We start from the raw sequence: 18,672 nt of genomic DNA, 5'->3' as shown, positions 1-18,672 counted from the left end.
CAAAAAGAAACCCAAATGCAAATAAGTCAATGAGAATCAGTAATGTAATGCAAAATTGGTTCTCTTACATACTCGGAAGGGCAGAGGGGGCATTCATTCATTTCATTCATCATCACACCCTGGAGCATATATGACCTTGGTGCAGTTCGTTTGGATGGTGTGGACTGGCAGGGGACAAACTGCCTCCCGGATATTTGGGCTGAAGAAAACATATCACAATTACTAGAAATGGTGCATAACAACACAGAGGTAAATATTTTGCAAGAAAATGAAGGAGGGTGGATTCCATCGAACTGTTGAGCAGTGTTGAGTGAAAGTTAAAAAAAATGCGTCAACAGTATATCAAAGTGCGCGCTGCTTTGCAGAAAAGGGGTAGCTCTGCAGATGTAAAGGACACATTTGTATGGTATAACGACCAAGACAGGATCCTGAACTCAAGACCCATTGTGAGCCTGGTAGATGTTGTTGATTTTTGTTCACAAAAATGATGAAGTACACAACATGCCATTATTACTCTACTGACAAAAGTGATGTGGGTGTCATTTCTCTTCAGAAGGCACCTCCATCTACCATTGAGCCTCCCAAATGCTCTCTCTACTGTCATCCCTGCCTGACTGAGCCAGTGGTTGAACTAGATTTGTTCTGGTGTAATACCTCTTCCATCAGGAAAGGGCTTCATGAGCCATGAGAGGAGAGGGTAGGCAGAATATCCCAAGGGGAGTAGAGGGACATCCACCCCCTTGAGTGACTCTGGACTGTTGAATCCCCTTCTCCAATAGGTGGCAGAGGGACCTGAACTCCAGGTTGGTGGCAGCCCGCAACTCAACAGGGACAGGTTGCCGGTAGTTGGTGTTGTTTCTGAACAGACTTAGGCCGCAGGAGGTCACATACAGTAAGTGCATGAAGGTATCCCTTCTCATGCAGACGTTTTGCAGCCACTATCTGTCAGTCCAGGTTTCACTCACATCCTGCCACCATTGACAAGTTTGTGGTAGAACCCACACACTCCTGTGGCAGGGGAGAAACACACAACTTTAAGGTCTTTAAATGTTAATGAAATGAAGTGACGAATATGTTAATGTAAATATGGTCTGGGTAATGAAGGCTGATTGTGCCATTTATAGCAAAACATTTTAATATTTATTATTTTTGTTTGTTATAATTAATTACTATTAAATGTATAAAATGTAAATGTATGTATTGTTGGTTTTAAAAAATATTATCATCAAGATCAGAATAAGTTTTATTACCAAGTAGGAGCTGAGAGGACACAGACGTTTCAGAAGAAACAAGCCTGAATTGCGCAGACGTAAAGTTTTTATATCGCCCCGTGTTTTATGTTTTATGTATGTTTCTGTTGCGAGTCTGCTTCACATTCGTTCTTTATATATTTTTATGGCTGGTTTTAGGGCCAGCTGCTGCCCCCTTAACATCTGTACTACTCCCATAATAAGTGAGAAAATTATATTGCAATCTGCATAATCTGGTTGAATATGCAGATTGCAATATAATTTTCTCACTTATTATGGCAAATGCAAACAAGTTCGACTTCATCAGCGCATGTCGGTCAATTTGCACTCCAGATCAACACCACCATACACAGAACCCCACTGTGCTCCATGATGTACCATGTACAGGTAGAAATTGGGATTTGGGATTGTGGTATTTTTACCTGCCCGATGGAATGACCAATAACAGAGGAACATTTCCAACACGTGGCTTCACAATGCATCATTCTGGCTCTGATTCAAACCAGAAACTGGACTTTATGGTGGGAATAGGGTGTAAATGTTATTTTAGAATATAGGACATGAAGAACTGAATATCCCTTGTATGTTTGAGGACTAGAGGTTAGCAGGTGTTATCGGCCACCAGGGCATGTTAGGGACATAACCTCAGTTGTGCACCTTAGTGTCATCAAGTGTTTTGGCCTTGTGATCTACAATACAGGACCAAACTTGAGGGTACGCTGAGGCTAAAGGTAAATCTGACTGGCTACTGGCTTGTATGGCAGCACTGTGTTGCAATGTGTGAATGAATATTATATGATCTGTATATCAGTTATGTATGTCAAATGATTTAATGATTTTATTCACCTGAATTTCATGCAGTTGTTTTATTTTGAGCATTTTATTTAAATTTTAGCATACAAATTAAAAAAATATGTATAAACACATCTTTGTGTGGAAATATGTAACACACTGGAAGTGTTAAAAGCAACACAAAATGTGTTGTCCTAAAATAAAGACTCCAGTTTTGAGAGGGATCCTTACTGTATATGTGACGACTTTCACTGTATACCAAATTAAGTTATTTCTATTAATTTTCTTGGGAGCATGAGGAGCAAGTATCAACATCTGATTCTACAATCGTCAGTCCTACAACAAAAATACAAGGCTCAAGGCCTAGTTGCTGTCTGTTTTTAGAGTTGTGTTTTCTGAAGAGAGAGGCTGCTGATATTTTCTGTGGATGAGATGTCATGTCTGTCTTTCTGCTCCTCTGATTGGCCAAGATTTCAACAACCTTGCTCTTCAATGTACGAGCGCAATCCGCAAAAGTTACACCAACGCTGATTTTGTTGTTGATCACTGTGTTTCATTCCAGGCTGAAACGACTGTCAACAGTTGATTTCCCACTTGTTATGTAGAGAAGAAAAAGGGATCGAAAAACAGATGCTACTAAGTTATAATTTGGGAAAAACACGATTCAGGGTCTTTAGTGCTTGACCTGTACTAGCTTACGACAGATAGTCTTTTTTAATTTGTCTATTGTATGTTGCAAAACATAGAAAAATCAATACCACATTATGATTGCACCGAATAAGTGAAGATACAGACAACATGGTTTTATTGCATTCATGGGACTTTATAGAAAAGAAGGAAACAGTGAGGTTTTGGGATGTTCTTGAGAGAGAAACAAATGTTGTGTATCTCAACACCAAACACTCCACAGATCCAAATATAGCTGCCAGACAAAAATCTGCTGAAGCCACTTTTAAAAGCATTGAGTGTAGACTGAGAGAGCAAAATAACTGTCAGTCAATCGTCAGTACATCTGTTTGACAAACATCAATTTATCATTGTACATTAAACGTTTGCAGTAGCTGCCACAATTAAAGATCTGAGTACAAACAAGCTGCTCAAGGAGTTTTTTGCGGTTGGCACCATGGACAGTGTTACAGGTACGGTGGCCTGAGGGAGGAGCACCACAACGACATCAGAAAGCAAATGAGACGACACCAATTTGTTGTGAAGTTTTCAGTTGTGCTGTTCACTCGAAGGCCGCTACACATGTCTTTACTGACATTCAGAAAGTTATCACAAAAGTGTCACATACTGTAAATACAAGGCAAGAATCTCATACCTACTATATCAGTATCTATTATATCATTGTGCATCTAGATGCAATCTACAACCTGTGAACAACTGAGTGAAGAAATACAACAAAGATTTTGAATTATACGACAAAATAAAAAGTGCAAATTACGAAACAAGAGCATGTGCCAAAGTGTTATGAAATACAATGTTGTAATCAAATCCAGCTTCTGTACAGTGTTTACTGTGTGTATACGTGTGCGTGTATGGCATGGGCTTCACACTATGTACTGGTCCTCTCTAAACCATACTGGGGCTCCTAAGTGACACTTGTTTATACTTGTGACTGATTTGTGTTCATGTACAGTATTATTTTTTTGTCATTTGCCACATTGTGTTTCCATCAACTTTTCCCAACCACCCACACACTTTATACTAGATTGGAAGGTTAAGCTCTCTGTGCTAACCAGCTTACAAATGCAATCACAAACTCATTAGCTAAGGTTTCTGACTGGAAAACGTTGTCATGCAACCATTCAAGAGAACGATTTTAATACCATTTGATCATTTCTCATAACTGTGTGTAAACCATGTCTCCTCTGTGGTGCAGCCTTAAAAAAGGTATTCTCTGTGGCAAAGCAGTGCAGTTAAAGGTTCAGTGTAAAGGACTTAGTGGCATCTAGTGGTAAGGGTGCAGAATGCAACCCCATGACCCCCCCCCATCCTTCTCTTCCAAATATGTAGGTGAAACTAAGGCAGCCTTCAGGTCATGTAAGAACATGAAATGCCCTCTCTAGAGCCAGCATTTGGTTTGTCTGTTCTTGACTACTGTGAAAACATTACAGGGCAACATGGCTGACTCTGTCAAAGAGGATCTGTTCCCTATGAAGATATAAAGGCCTCATTCTAAGATAACTAACCCACAATGATTCTTTAGTTTCAGATTATACACTAATGAAAATATGAATCAGAATATTATATTTAGTTTTACGATAGATCCACATAAATCCTACACACTTGTCCTTTAACAAGTTCATCACAACAACGAAGTAATGGCTCAGGAAAATAAATACATTTTGGTGAAGCAGAAATATGAATGAAAAGTCATGACCCACCATTTTTGCATCATTGCTCAAACTTCAATACGTGCATCAGTAACACATTACCTACTTTGGCCATGATGAGCATCAGCAAAGATTCTGGCCAATCACTATTAGGATGGGTTAAAGTTAAACATCACATTAATCAGCAAGTGATGCGCTCCAATGAGGAGATAATCATTTGGTGAGTGACAATGGTGAATTCATTACGTTCACTTTGCACATCTGTGAAACATTGGTTTCAAATACATGTACTAAATACCTGTAGTCAGCTAATTGGCACTATTATCTATGTTTAAATAAAAAGGAATTGCACATACTGATCTAGATGTAGCTGTAGTGCCGTCTAGTTAGCTAGGACATTGTTTAAGATAATCTAAACCCAGAGACCTAAACCTAACCGTTGCTTATACCGTTACTGGATAATTCAATTCTTAACACTCACGCATGGTTGTGACAATACATCATATCCTCATTTAACCCCAATATGGTTTTAGATGCGTCTTGTCCTTTCTTTATCCTGTGTGATGGTGATTGAATTGAATATGCTCATCTTCTGACCACCTCTATTTGCCTGTGAGTGTGTGTGTAACGTGTAACTACATTAAACAAAAAACAAGACAAGAAAGGCAAAGCTTCACTCATTACCACTGACAGAGGATGAAATGACTGAGGTTAACTTGCTGTTGTCAGCTGATCACACTGAATTTGTTCAGTATAAAACACAGGTGTTGCGTGTGTTGGATTTACTGTGTTTTACTTTTGTGTTGATGTTAGATTTGCTTATTACTGAAAAGTCAAGTCAAGTAATCGAGTGTATAGGTTCAATGTTTTGTCTGATAAAGTAGATTTGACATCGTAGCTTATCGATCAAGTGTGACCATCAGCATTGTCAACTCTCATGAAATGTAAACAATGACAGTCTGCTGATGATCGTCAGTAATGGCACAAATCATTTAAAAAACATACAAACATTAAAAAAATCCAACTCACATGCACGCTTGCACACACACACACACACACACACACACACACACACACACACACACACACACTAACAGATTGATGTGTATGTAAAATCTGTGAATTTCTGACATTCAGGGCTTCAATCTTTTGTTGCACCCCTCGTTTTTTCTCATCCTTCCTTCCTGTCCTCAAAATATAAACCTGTGTAACTATGGATGTCTTATTCTACACTTTTTCAAAAAAATATTCTGTAATTTATCTTGCAGAGCTGTTGCTTTAGTAATAAAAACGTTTTCTCATGCAAAGCTACCGCTAAGGGCAAACTTAATCTCTGTGGAAATGTATGAAACTCTAAATAACAACATCCATTATTTATACAGTGGTATATTTTCAGTGCCTTTGCTTTCTTTCTTGCTCCTTACATTCCTCCCCTCCTCTGTCCTCCACCCCCTCTTTCTAGAACACCCAGGTGACGGGGACCCACTGTGGGTTTTTGGACACCGTTTCCAGGGCGGCTTTGACCGTGCGGTAGGTCTCATCCAGGTTGTCATTAACGATGCTGAGTTCAAAGAAGTGACCATATGCTGTCTGGATTTTAGCAGTCTCGTCACACGTCCTCTGCATCTCTTCATCCTGAGATCGCAAAAAGAAAACAGGAGTTTGGTTTTCTTATTGAATTTTTTACAGTTTATACTGTCTTCACTGCTTTCTGAGCATGTTTTCACTTAATGTTTTTGAGAATACGGTGAGTGTTTCTTACCGTCAGTGTTTTAGTAACAACTGCTGCATCTACAGCGGACTGGTTCATTGCCTTGAGCACCTCGAAGTCTGGAGACTGGAGGAACACCACGTAGGGTAAGAACTCAGAGGTCCTCAGCACTTTGAGAGACTAGAATGCAAGAACACACAAAGCTGTTTTATCTCTCTGAGTTTTTTTTTTTTAGAACAGCTGGGTTTTGCCCAACTGACTGGTTAGAGTTTCCAGAGAAGTGACAGTGAATGACTCACTTTGTCTTACAATGTCAGCTGATATAAGATGCCCTCGAGAAAGACCCATGATGCTTAACTCACTGAATTGACTGACTGTTAGGGGCAGCTCCAAGATGATCTAACTGACTATAAATATTCCAATTTCAAACCAGTATGATGTCATGCAGAGCCACATACTTAAAATGCTTTGTGTGCACTAAATTTCTGAGGCTTTTCTGCAAACCAGTGCTGGTAAAGTCTATTCATTCTTTTTCCAGAAACATATAAGGTCACTGTGACCTTTGACCTGAAATCTTATTAATTAATAATTGATTAAGTGACAACTGATCACAATTTGTAGTCTGGCCAGAGATATCATGTTTAAGAGGCCAAAAACATGCTTTGGGAAGCCACCATGACCTTTGACCATCCAAATCTAATCAGTTGATCAGTGAGTCTAAGTAAACTCTATCATCAAATTTGAGAGGATTCTCTCAAGACATTTTAACATAAAGAATTCGCAAGGCAAAATACAAATCTGCAGCTTTTAATGTAATAATCCCACAAATGTAAAACATTTTCTACAAATGTAATAGCTATTACCTTATACACCTGCCAATGGGTTTGAGTCAGCCCATTAGAAAATATCAAGGGTTTTGGGTAGAGCAGGTCAAAATTTTTTTAAGCAGCGAGTAAGTTATAAATAACTTACAGAAACATTGTGTGCAATATAGGCTGTTCATTAACAAGTCCACCTTCTATGCCTTCTCTTCCACATTCTCTCTGTCTCTCTCAAACAGGCACACATTCCTTGTCAGTTCACAGAATTGTTGGCGGGTGTTACACGCCGTTTAATATTTTATGACAACTGAAGTCTACCACAGGTTCTCTTTCATGTTTGGAAGGGGAAGATGAGGTGAGGGGTATTCAGCTGCAACATGCAACTACACCACTAGATGTCACTACATTCTACACACTGAACCTCAAGACAGCCATTTACATCCTATTAGGACTGATCCAAATTTGTATTAATCAGAGTGAGCAACACAATCTCCTTATTTAATCATTCATTTTGAACACCATTGGCTTGACTTGATCATAGAGCTGAATGTGTAATATCACCTGAGGGTTAGCATCCAGAATGCAGAGACGTCCGGCCTCCACCACCTCATGTATGGAGTCGATCTTGATTCCATAGAGGCTGCCGTCATACTCTCCATGTTCAAGGTAGCGCCCGTTCTTGATATCAGTTTCCATTTTGCTGCGGCTGGTGAAGGCATACATCCGACTTTCCCGCTCATCTTTTTGGGGCTTTCTGGAGGTATCTGAACAGACACAAACCCACAGTCATGTATGCATAAACATGCATTCTCCTTTTGTTTCTTCTTTAAATTATTTACACTTATTGAAGTGTAAATAATTCAGTTTTACACATATATGATAGTATGTATTAGTTTGTTTCAGCTTTCAAACAATTACATGCTGCTTTTGAAATATTTTTACAGAAAGTTTTGAAATCTTGAAAGATTTTCCAGGAAATTCCCTCTGGTATGAGGTCATGGTATACTCTCCTAGGTACTACACACTATACAACTGTCTGACTAAGAAATTAAAAACAATCCTAGAGAACAGCACCACAGCTCTGTTATCTCAGTTACATACTGGGGGGAAAAGATCAAAAATCTTCAAACATGAGATTACATACATGGGATGGTGGTACCAAAGAGCTGTGGATCTTTCAGTAGAAGCATGTTCTTCAGTCTCCGCCTCCCCACACCCTGGGCACCAATCACGATCAGAGTTTTCCTCTTAAAAGGTGGGACTTTGGCTACCTCCTCATACAGCAATATCTCATGTCTGTCAAACTCTGAGAGGAAGAAAGAGAAGAACAAGTTTTAGTTGGAAAACAAGTTAGAACTAGTGGGGGATATGAAGTAAAAACCTATAACTTCAGTTCTGGGTTCTGCAGATGTAATTTTACAGGGCTGGTTTGTTACCTGCATTTTTGGTGGTCACGTACATCATCTTCTTCTTCTTCTTCCCTCCAACACCAGTACAAAGATTTCCTGTCACATAAAAGCAGCTTCACATCAGTTGCTGTAGAGTACTAAAGTCATGCTAGCACTAGCTGATCAGGGGCATCCGCTTCTTCATTCATAAACTATTACTTAATCTTCATTTAATTTGAATTTTCTTGAAAAAAGTGACTAGCAATTTTCAGACATGTCCTCTAGAGAACTCCAGAGATGGGGACTTTCTCCGCAGTTTGCCTTTCACACAAGCACAACGCAGCAGGAGATTCTCAGCACAGACACATTCACAACAGCAGAGAATACCTCTGCAGGATTCAGGAGAGGTAGGCAGAGGCAGGACATCACATATTAACTCTTATCACCACAAACATTGACTCCTCCAGACTTTCTGCAGACTTTATACTAGGGGGGCCAGAAACTCCAGAGGCTATAACTCGGATATTTGCTTAGATTTTTTTTTAATCTGCCGATGATTGAGTACTTTATTTAGATTATTAAGTGACTTATAATTCCTCAGTGATATATTTCTGAATGAGGATATTGATAACCCCTGATATGACATTGAACAAATTTATGGATTCTTGCAATTATCATTTTGGATCTCAGTGGTTTGCCTTCATCCGCAGCCCACTATCATCTTGATATTCCGTCTTCACATTTCTTGTTCTGTCTGTCTGTTGTTCTTCTGTTGTTTTGCAGTACATGAACAGAGCAGGATTATTTGGGTGATTTTGAAATTTAAAACTATCTATTAGCCTTGGGATTGTTAAAATTCTCAGGTTATTTGGTATTTGGGGCATTTCAAATTGACATGAACTTTTTAGATCTGGTCTTTCATCATCAGATGGCAGTGTCAAACAGCAAGAAGATTTACAAGAAATGTCAATAACTACTTTCTTTTTTCCATGTTTTCATAATTTATTGCTTTATTGTTACCTGCTGGTGCCAGTTCCACATCTCTCTTGACGAATGCTTTCCTTTTCTCCTCGAGCATCTGACTGGGAATCAGCCCTGTGCTGCCACCCTCCACATGACGGGCCTGTGCAGCACATGCATGCACAAAGTGATTGATATATTTGTAATAAAAACAAATACTTGTGGTGTCATAGGATTTCAATCTGATATGTATAATCCGCCATGCAACACAAAATGAAGTGTTATGTACACATGCTGTTTCTGTACTTCACCTGCCACCAATTGACATCATCCTGATTGACTATCTGCAGGATGTCCCCTGTCTCAAACCTTAGGCCCGCCTCCTTACAAGGAATTAAGTTGTCATTGGCCGGGTCGTAGTCATAGTGACATTTAAAGAACACCTGGGGAAACACAGTTGGAGTCTCAGCATGGTGTCTTGTGCCAGTGATGCACCTGACAGTATGATCATGTTAGTGTTTGTAAATGTCACCTGTCTTGGCGGTATGGCTTCATGGTAGCTGGGCAGTATCTTCAGAACCACACTTCCGCTGGCTGCTTGCAGTTCCTCCTGGATCACCCTGGGGTCTTGGCCCACCTCTCTTCCATTCACCTGGCAGTAAGAACAAAGATGTTTCTAGATTGACATGTAAATAATTACATTTTGCAGTACCTTTAATGGAAAACTATAGCTTACCAAGGAGTTTACAAACTAGAAGAAGTAGAGATAAGAAAACCAGAGGATCCGAGACAGAGCCATGAGGTACTCTATTTTTAAGCAGACTTTTGAACTTTGAGGCATGATCTCAAATTATGTACCATAGAAGGGTCAAGATAAGGTTTACTGAAAGAGTTCTGCAAGTGCAAGTGCAAGTACACGATAAACTGTTCATGACGGACAGGATAATTGCAGCATCGTCTGAGAGTTTGAGATAGATCCTACTTGGGGTAAATGACATTGAAGAATGGTTGGGCATTTTGGAGCATACACTTGTTGAAGTTCTTGCCAAAAGTTAGATGTCTAAATACGAAATACGAAGCTAGGGCCATCAGAAAGTTAGCTCAATATAAAGATTGAAAACATCGGGGCCTGACTACAATGGCCAACCTTACCTCTTTGATGATATCTCCAACATGCAGCAGTCCTTGCTGGTCTATCATACCACCATGAAGGATGCGGGCTATCACCAGCTCACCAGCCTCCACCTTGAATGTCACCCCCTGAAACACAATTTATGTATGTATGTGATTAATTGTTGTGTAATTATCCATTTCTGTGGTTAAAAAGAAGAAAATCTGCACCTACACTTGTAACTAACAACAAACTACACATGACGTATATCTTGGAGAAGAGAGGGGGCAACTAATCATTGGATGAACTCAGTTGTGTCAACTGTGTTTACTCTTTAATGTTACCTACCAGATGCTCCCCCGCCACTTTCCGTATGCCCACCATGCGGACTGCATCAGGTGGCGGGTGCTGGTTGTGTGTGTGGCCATCCTCTGCTTCATGATCCACTCCATCACAGGGGCTAGGGGGTGGGCTATCACATGCCTGGGATGCCACTGAATCATGAGTCTCCAGTAAAGACTGACAAAAAGATCACAGACAAAAACTATTATTACAATTACCACGTTGAGTTCAACGGAACAGTGCCTCTGCACGAGACTGACTGTTTACTTTCCACACACTCTCCCCAGAAAAGTCTTCCTCGTGTGTGGCACCTCAGAGTACTACACCCACTAGCTCCTCCTACCGGCCAAACTCACCATCAACTAAACAACATAAGCAGCCTCCCAAAAACATTACATTATAACTCTATAATATATACATGCAAATAAACCAAAAAAATCTACTCTGGCCTTCACTAGCAGAAAAGTGAATATTGGTAATGTAATTTACAATCCCCTAAAAACTCTGCCTCCTCATCTCCCAGATGTACCCATAAAAATCTGCCTTTTAAATGTAAGGTCATTAAACAACAAATCATTTATATGCAATGATTTCATTAACAATATTGAAAGGAATGCAGTGCTTTGAATGAAACAACCCCTACAGCCTTCTCTTATGCTCAGAAACCCCAGCCATCTGGCAGAGTCGGGGCAGTCGCAGTCATATACAACATACACCGTTTTCCTATAAGCCCGTCTCCTGCGGGGAATTTGCTTCATTTGAAAGCCCAACATTTTGTGTTAACAAGCATCTTCCTATTTTATTCCTCTTAGTCTACCGGCACCCCAAACCCAATGGCAATTTTCTCTCTGAATTCTCAGTTCTGCTCACTATACTTCTGCCTAATTATGAACAGATCTGCATTATTGGTGATTTTAATATTCACATATAACCCTAACCCCCTGCGCAAATTATACTCAGGCAGGAGAATATCTTTACCTCTTAGAATCCCTCTGTTTTGTTTTACACCCCACTGGGCCTATACCCATGAAAAGGGCCATACTCTCAATCTTTTCATATCATATGGCCTGTAGTTCGATAGTACGGAACTTATTACTACCAACAACAGATGTCATCACTCTGTTTGGTCCTGCCCCTCATACCTGACACTGAACATCAGTTGAATTCATTTAATGACCTCTGCCTGGCAGCATTGGATTTAGTTGCTCCAACAAGAACCAGAATCCGATCGGTCTCAAATGTGCCTCCATGGTTTAATGACACCACCTGCTCTCTAAACAGGGAGGTTCGTAAAGTGGAGCACATATGGAAAGCCAGCAAACTGGATGTTTACTATGAGCACATGAAGGATGTGATAAAAAAACACTGCAGTGAAAGAGGCACGTGCAAACTGGTTTTCTACCTTGACCTATCAGAATGTCCAAAACTCTAAAGTGCTCTTTCAAACACTTGACTAGATTGTGGGAGTCCCACCTAACTTTCATTTGCATGCATCACCTGACCTCTGTGAACAATGTTAAATATTCTTTACGGAAAAGATCCATGACTGAGAGCAGCCAACTCCATAGCCTTCCTGCCCCTGATCCTAGACCAGTTTACATGCCATCCCTTAGCTCTTTTTCACCAGTGACTCTATCTGAACTCAGTGATATAGTTAAGCAGATGAAGCCATCTACTTGCCCCTTGGGTGTGGTTCCCACCAGACTACTGAACTTTGCCTACTTTGCCTACTCTTGCTCCTTTCATTCTAGCAATTATAAATTGCTCCTTGACTTCTGACTTCGTCCATTCTAATTTCAATACTGTAGACCACCACATACTCACTGACAGACTGGAGAGGTGGGCAGGAATCACCCATATGCCCTTAAACTGGGTCAGCTCATACCTTTCCAACCAGAGTTTCTCAGTGACTTTGACCGGCTCTTTCTCATCATTGTGTCCCGCAGGGTTCAATCCTAGGTCCCATTATATTTTCCATCTATATGCTCCCCCTTGGCAACATCATCCGCGAACATAATGTCCACTTTCACTGCTACGCTGATGACACACAGCTCCACATTTCATCAGTCCTAATGACCAATCAAACATTGCAACTCTCCACAAGTGCTTTGCTGAAATAAAACACTGGATGGCAAACAACTTTCTACAACTAGACCTCTCCAAATCCGATGTAATTGTATTTGGTCCCACCTCCAGCATGGAAGATATCACTACAAACCTTGGTGAACTAGCACCATTTACTAAGTCCTCAGTAAGAAATCTGGGTGTGGTGTGGTATTTGACTGAAACCTGAGCTTCGCACCCTACATTATCATTTAAGAAACATAGCCAAAAAAACTATTCACACCGTTATTTCCTCTCACCTCCGGTACTGTAACTCCCTTTATAGTGGTCCTAAATTAATCCACCATCTACAGTTAGTCCAGAATGCTGGCGCTCGGCTTTTAACACAATCGAAAAACTGTAACCATATCACCACTGTTTTAGCATCCTGGCACTGGCTGCCTGTTTATTTTAGGATTGCTTTTAAAATTGTTTTAATTACTTTTAAAGCTAGGCATGGGCTGGCTCCCTATATTTCAGACCTTTTATCTCCCTACGAGCCAGGACGCAGTCTGAGATTGTCTGGTAGAGTGTTGCTAGCCATTCCAACATTTCGCTGAAAACGAAAGGATATAGAACCTTTGCCGTGAGGGCCCCTACACTTTGGAACAATCTACCAAAGAATAGCCTGTTTTATCTCTCTCAATGAGACTCATCTTTACAAAAAACATTTTATCGTATCATGATTATTAATTGAAAAAGAAGGTGTATAAAATCTCCCCTTAATTGTCAGTTTCAGAGACACTACCCAGATGAAGTCAAGGTTTCAGAGAGCAAATTGGAGATATTTTGTCATCGTACTACGTTTGACACTGTGGTAATACATTGTGGTGACTCGGTATAGGTTTGCTTCTTCCACACCTGGAAATGAGGCTTCGTGAGTATGCAGGAAAGCTCAGCTGCAGTGTCCGAACCGTGCGTGAAGGGGTCCAGATCTCTGAGGATCTCCAGCAGGAGCTCCACGTTGTTCTCCCTCACCGGCGAGAGGTGTGGCTCCCTCAGGCTTTCCTCGTGTTCCTAACACACACACACACACACACACATATATATAAATATAAATATTCACAGTTATATAAAACATGGATACACACAGACACAACTTCATGATAGAAAGATGTGCCAGAGATAGGCCAACAGTAGCTATGGGGGCTGCCAAACTGCAGAGTCACCAATAAGCAAAGAAGCCATGCCCACATACAGACAGGACATACATACAAAGCCCTGTGCTTTTTGTATTTGTCTACGTATGTGTACATGTGCCACACCTGAGGGCTCTCCATGATTCCTTTGAGGTAGATGAGGTCCAGGTCATTGGCCGTGGTCGAGCTGGTTGTGCTGTCACTCATCACGTCCAGCACCTGGGGCACTGTAACAAACAAATATACACACACACACACACACACACGGAGAGAGAGAAAGGGTCAGGGGGGCATTAAAAGGAAACAAGGAGCAACAAATGAAACATAGAAAATGACACAGTGACAAATGAGACTGAGCCATTTTGGCTGTTACTACAGAGCTGCAGGTTTTCATGTCCTGCAGATACAGGTAGGGTTGGTGATATCGATAGTAAATTACTCTATTGCAACATCAAGAACGAATTGTCAGATTCTTTAATTAGATTTAAGATTTGCTTTGGCCTTTTGTTTCTCTTGCTCACTCCTGTGGCTCCCTCCCTCCCACAGACACAAGAAACACATCCTTCCTGGATGAGTGCGTGCAACGTACTGTAGGTCCTATATGTGAGTTTTTTTTAATCTGTAAAGAACAGCAAAGAGCCAGGGCGGAGCCAAAGAAGTGAAGTGTCAAAACGAGTTCACTAGTGTTGTGTTCAATGATAAAAGATGGAGGCTGACGAATCGGTTAAAAAAAGAAACAGCCCTGAAACAATCATAATGCAGTGGTTTGTGTATCAGAAGGAAAAAGTTGAACAGACAACGGTTACCAGCAGCACAAATTTGTTTCACCATTTGAAATGCCACCCACTACTGAGCGAAGAAAACACGAATATCTGCATGTCCACATATCCCACTAGTCCTGCAAAACATGTCTGCATTCAAATATTATTGTTTATAGTCATTAGCGCTGTACCTAACTCTCATTGTCATTTTTAGAGGAAAACATGAATAAACAAAACATAGTGGACAGTCATGTGGGGATAGGAGCTAATGAGGAGGTCTGGTCTCACCAGGCTCTGTCCTGGTGGAGGCCACAGGCATGGTAGAGCCTCAGTCAATCTGAGAGAGAGAGCGAGAGAGAGAGAGAGAGAGAGAGAGAGAGAGAGCGAGAGCGAGAGCGAGGGGAAAATGAAGTAAATGATGAGGGGCAAAACTCTTGTAAAATGAGTCCCAAAAACAGAAGGAATTAAGTTTTTAAATTCCAGAAGCACAAAATGTGGCATTAGAGATTTATGTAAATAGTTCATCTTATTCTTATTGCTCAAGGAAGTTAAAAAGATCATTCAGGATTTTGGGATTTATGGTTATTTGCTTTCTTGCCAATTGCATTATTACTTTACAGCAAATATATGCATGCTCACACACACACACACACACACACACACACACACACACACACACACACACACACACACACACACACACACACACACACACACACACACGGTAACAAAAGAAGGGCGGACGTCCAGCAATTGTTCTGGAATTGAACAACCATACCAAAGTACCAAGTGCAGGAGACAATTTTGGCAGATATAAAAAAATAAATAATGCAAGAGAAAGAGGGACAGGGGCATGTGGGGGTAACTAATCTACATATCACCATGACAAAAGACACAATACAATGGCAATTTTGGAGAGAGAGAGAGAGAGAAAGAAGAACAAAGACTCTCACAACCCTTTAACTATAAAATCCAATCTACTTCTGCAGCTTTAACTGTCTTAGTGTAACACTGTAGCAAAGCTGCGCTTCAACTCATGGCTGCCATGGAAACCTACTCTCCTTCAGTTTTACACACACACACATACACACACACATTTCTGTTAATGCTGGAGAAGGCATTACACAACACATCACGCAAGAGCAAGAGCGAGAAAGAGTGGAAGAGAAGATGACGTAGAGAGAAAAGCTGTAAGGACTTGCTCATGCTAAGAGGAGAAGAGGATGGAGGGATGACGGCCATAAGTCTTACTTGAGTATTATGTACAGCATCATTCTGTCAGTGTCCTGTTGTTCTCCATTATATTATTAAATATTAAAGACTACCGCATAACATGTATTTTAATTTTGTAGGAGCTGAAATATGAACTGCTACATGGCTGCATATACTTTTTAGTAAATGAATCTACTGTATATTGTAAAGCTGTATCTGACTAAGACATAATGGAAAGATTTTACACAAGAAGACAGTGTATAGGAATATTATAAAGCCTGAGTCCATCATATAAATATAAAGAAGAAAAAGTGGAAAATACTCCTCTGAGACATAAAGTATGGGCAAATGTTTTTAATACTATTGTTGCATTGGTCACAGCTAACAGGGGCCAAATAAATAAATCATTTTCTGTTGATGACTGGCGTGCTGAGAAACAGTAGGATAAAAGAAGAGGACAGGACCAAAGCTTGCTCAGTTTTTGTTCACCTGAATTATATAAACATCGCACGCACACACACACACACACACACGTGCACATAATTACTGATATCCTACTGCTGTGCTCCATCTGCTATACTTCCTCCTCACATTCTCTCCTTCCTTCCCTCTCTCCCTCCATCCCTTTTTCCCTCATCCTCGTGTCTCCTTGTACATTTGACTTCTTTGCACTTCTTTCTTTCTCCCACGCTTCGCCATCCTCTTTCTCCCTTTATGCTCTTCCTTGCTCACAGCCCCAACCCCAACCCCCAATGTTCCGTTCCTCTCCTTCTGTTGACATCCCCCCCTCCCTCACCCCTTTACCTCACACGCCCAGCCACTGCTTAATGCCCCACCTCCCTACGTCTCCCACCGTCATCCATCTGCTCAGCTGCAGCAGTATGTAGAGACAGAGACCCAGGTGTACACACTCACACGCACACGCACACACACACACACACACACACACACACACACACATTGTTACTTCTATCTTTGTGAGGACACTCATTGACATAATACTTTCACTAGCCCTTACAGTAACCATAACCATCCAAACAAAATGCCTTACCCTAACCTAAACCTATTTCTAAGTCTTAACCCTCAAACAGCCCATATAAAAAGTGAGGACCAGTCAAATTGTCCTCACTCTGTAGGGTCTATGCTTTAAATGGTCCTCACAAAGATAGAAGTACAGGAACACACACACAATGTACATTTTTGTTGTTGTTGTTGTAATGATTCATGAATAAAGCTTTCTGGCGCTTTCTGCTTCAATATAATAAACACGATGTAAAGAATATAATGAATGATCCAGTAAATACAGGAACATTGACATCATCTTTGTGTCCACTGGTCTATAGAGTTTGTGTGTTTGCTTGTGTGAAGGGTGGAGGATGTTGTTTGTTTTTACATCAGCTGAACAGTAGGTGTTCCATGTGCTTCTGTCTTTATTAACATTGTTTAATGTCCACTTTAGTATCATAAGCATTAGCTACCTAGACTGTATCCCTATCTCCCACACATACACACAGGGGTTAGTCTCATGAGTCACATATAACAAAGCATGATGAACACGCACACACACGCACGCACAGAGAGAGAGAGAGAGAGAGAGAGAGAGAGAGAGAGAGAGAGAGAGAGAGAGAGAGAAGATGGTAACTGAACAACACAATTTGTCTGCATCTTAAACACAGTAACACTGTTTTTTAAATGGATCCCACACACATTCACGAGCACGCGCCTTTGTCAGCCCAGCGGAGCTGCTCTGACAATAAAGACTCAGCGGGAAGAAGAGAGAAGAAGATGCTGAACAGTAACTGTGAGACACATGACTGTTAATGAGAGGCGCCATGTTCATGTTGAATAAACAGTCGTTCACTCACCTTTCAGCACAATAACACGAGCTTCTCACGGTCTCTGCTCCTCTGGCTCTTATTGTTGTTGTCTGTTCCTCTGGAGCGTCATCGGCGGCCACAGCGTCAAGTGAGGAGGAAAAACCAACGTGTCTTCCGGGAAATGTCCAAAAATAAAATCCTTCTGGCAGCTACATGGATTTTCACTGCTTTACTATTATTGTTGCATGGATATAAAATGTGTTTGAGGAACTCTTTAAATATTCAGTACATGTGTGTGATACAACATAGGCAATACTTTGTAAGTTAAACAAAAACGTTATTTAATTTTGAAAGCAAATGTATTCTATTTCCGGTCTAATTCCTGCAAGTTTGATCTACCAATGCGGTACATTGGTAGGGGCATTGTTTTGTTATATTTGAACTGCCCAAGCAATATTATATTATATTATATTATATTATATTATATTATATTATATTATATTATATTATGGCTCTTGAGTTTTCTCAAGTATAGTAAATTAATTCGGAGTGCAATAATGATGCTAACAGGGATAGGTTTAGGCTTTAGACTGTAATTCTTTTAAAGTTTCATAAATATGGACGTTAAACAAACAGGGAGGGTTCAATCAAAATATGATGACAAATGTTGGTTTATAGTCAATGGAGGATCTAACGTTTTTGAGCTTGATCTATCTATCTATCTATCTATCTATCTATCTATCTATCTATCTATCTACCTATCTATCTATCTATCTATCTATCTATCTATCTATCTATCTATCTATCTATCTATCTATCTATCTATCTATGTAACAATAGGTACAAAATCGCAGGGGGATATTGTCATATTGGTAAACCCCTTGAAAAACAACACAATTTTTATCAAGAAAAAAAAACTGACATTCTTT

The 18,672-nt window shown here is 40.3% G+C and overlaps 1 protein-coding gene across 1 annotated transcript; it reads right to left on the bottom strand.

Moving 5' to 3' along the window:
• Nucleotides 1-4,564: 4,564 nt before the first annotated feature.
• On the bottom strand, nt 4,565-17,902 carry mpp2a (membrane protein, palmitoylated 2a (MAGUK p55 subfamily member 2)). The gene is made up of 14 exons (XM_034594305.1): nt 17,792-17,902; nt 15,003-15,051; nt 14,080-14,180; nt 13,676-13,831; nt 10,718-10,888; nt 10,411-10,518; nt 9,791-9,910; nt 9,570-9,701; nt 9,319-9,421; nt 8,347-8,415; nt 8,055-8,216; nt 7,472-7,674; nt 6,141-6,269; nt 4,565-6,013 (listed from the first exon to the last, which is right to left on the bottom strand). The coding sequence occupies exons 2-14, from the start codon at nt 15,031-15,033 to the stop codon at nt 5,837-5,839; spliced, it is 1,662 nt and encodes a 553-aa protein (XP_034450196.1). The 5' UTR covers nt 15,034-15,051; nt 17,792-17,902; the 3' UTR covers nt 4,565-5,836.
• Between the last annotated feature and the right edge of the window lie 770 nt (nt 17,903-18,672).

The sequence above is a fragment of the Hippoglossus hippoglossus genome, chromosome 8 (genome assembly GCF_009819705.1).
Source record: "Hippoglossus hippoglossus isolate fHipHip1 chromosome 8, fHipHip1.pri, whole genome shotgun sequence".
NCBI lineage: Eukaryota > Metazoa > Chordata > Actinopteri > Pleuronectiformes > Pleuronectidae > Hippoglossus > Hippoglossus hippoglossus.
Note: the sequence above shows the minus strand (reverse complement) of the source record. Positions and strands in the feature narration are given on the sequence as shown.

Coding starts and splice junctions, on each gene's coding strand:
- mpp2a (XM_034594305.1), bottom strand. CDS start 15,033: ATGCCTGTGGCCTCCACCAGGACAGAGCCTG. Junction 13,832..14,079: donor GAATCATGGAGAGCCCTCAG/GTGTGGCACATG, acceptor TGTGTGTGTTAG/GAACACGAGGAAAGCCTGAG. Junction 8,416..9,318: donor TGTGGAACTGGCACCAGCAG/GTAACAATAAAG, acceptor TTTATGTGACAG/GAAATCTTTGTACTGGTGTT.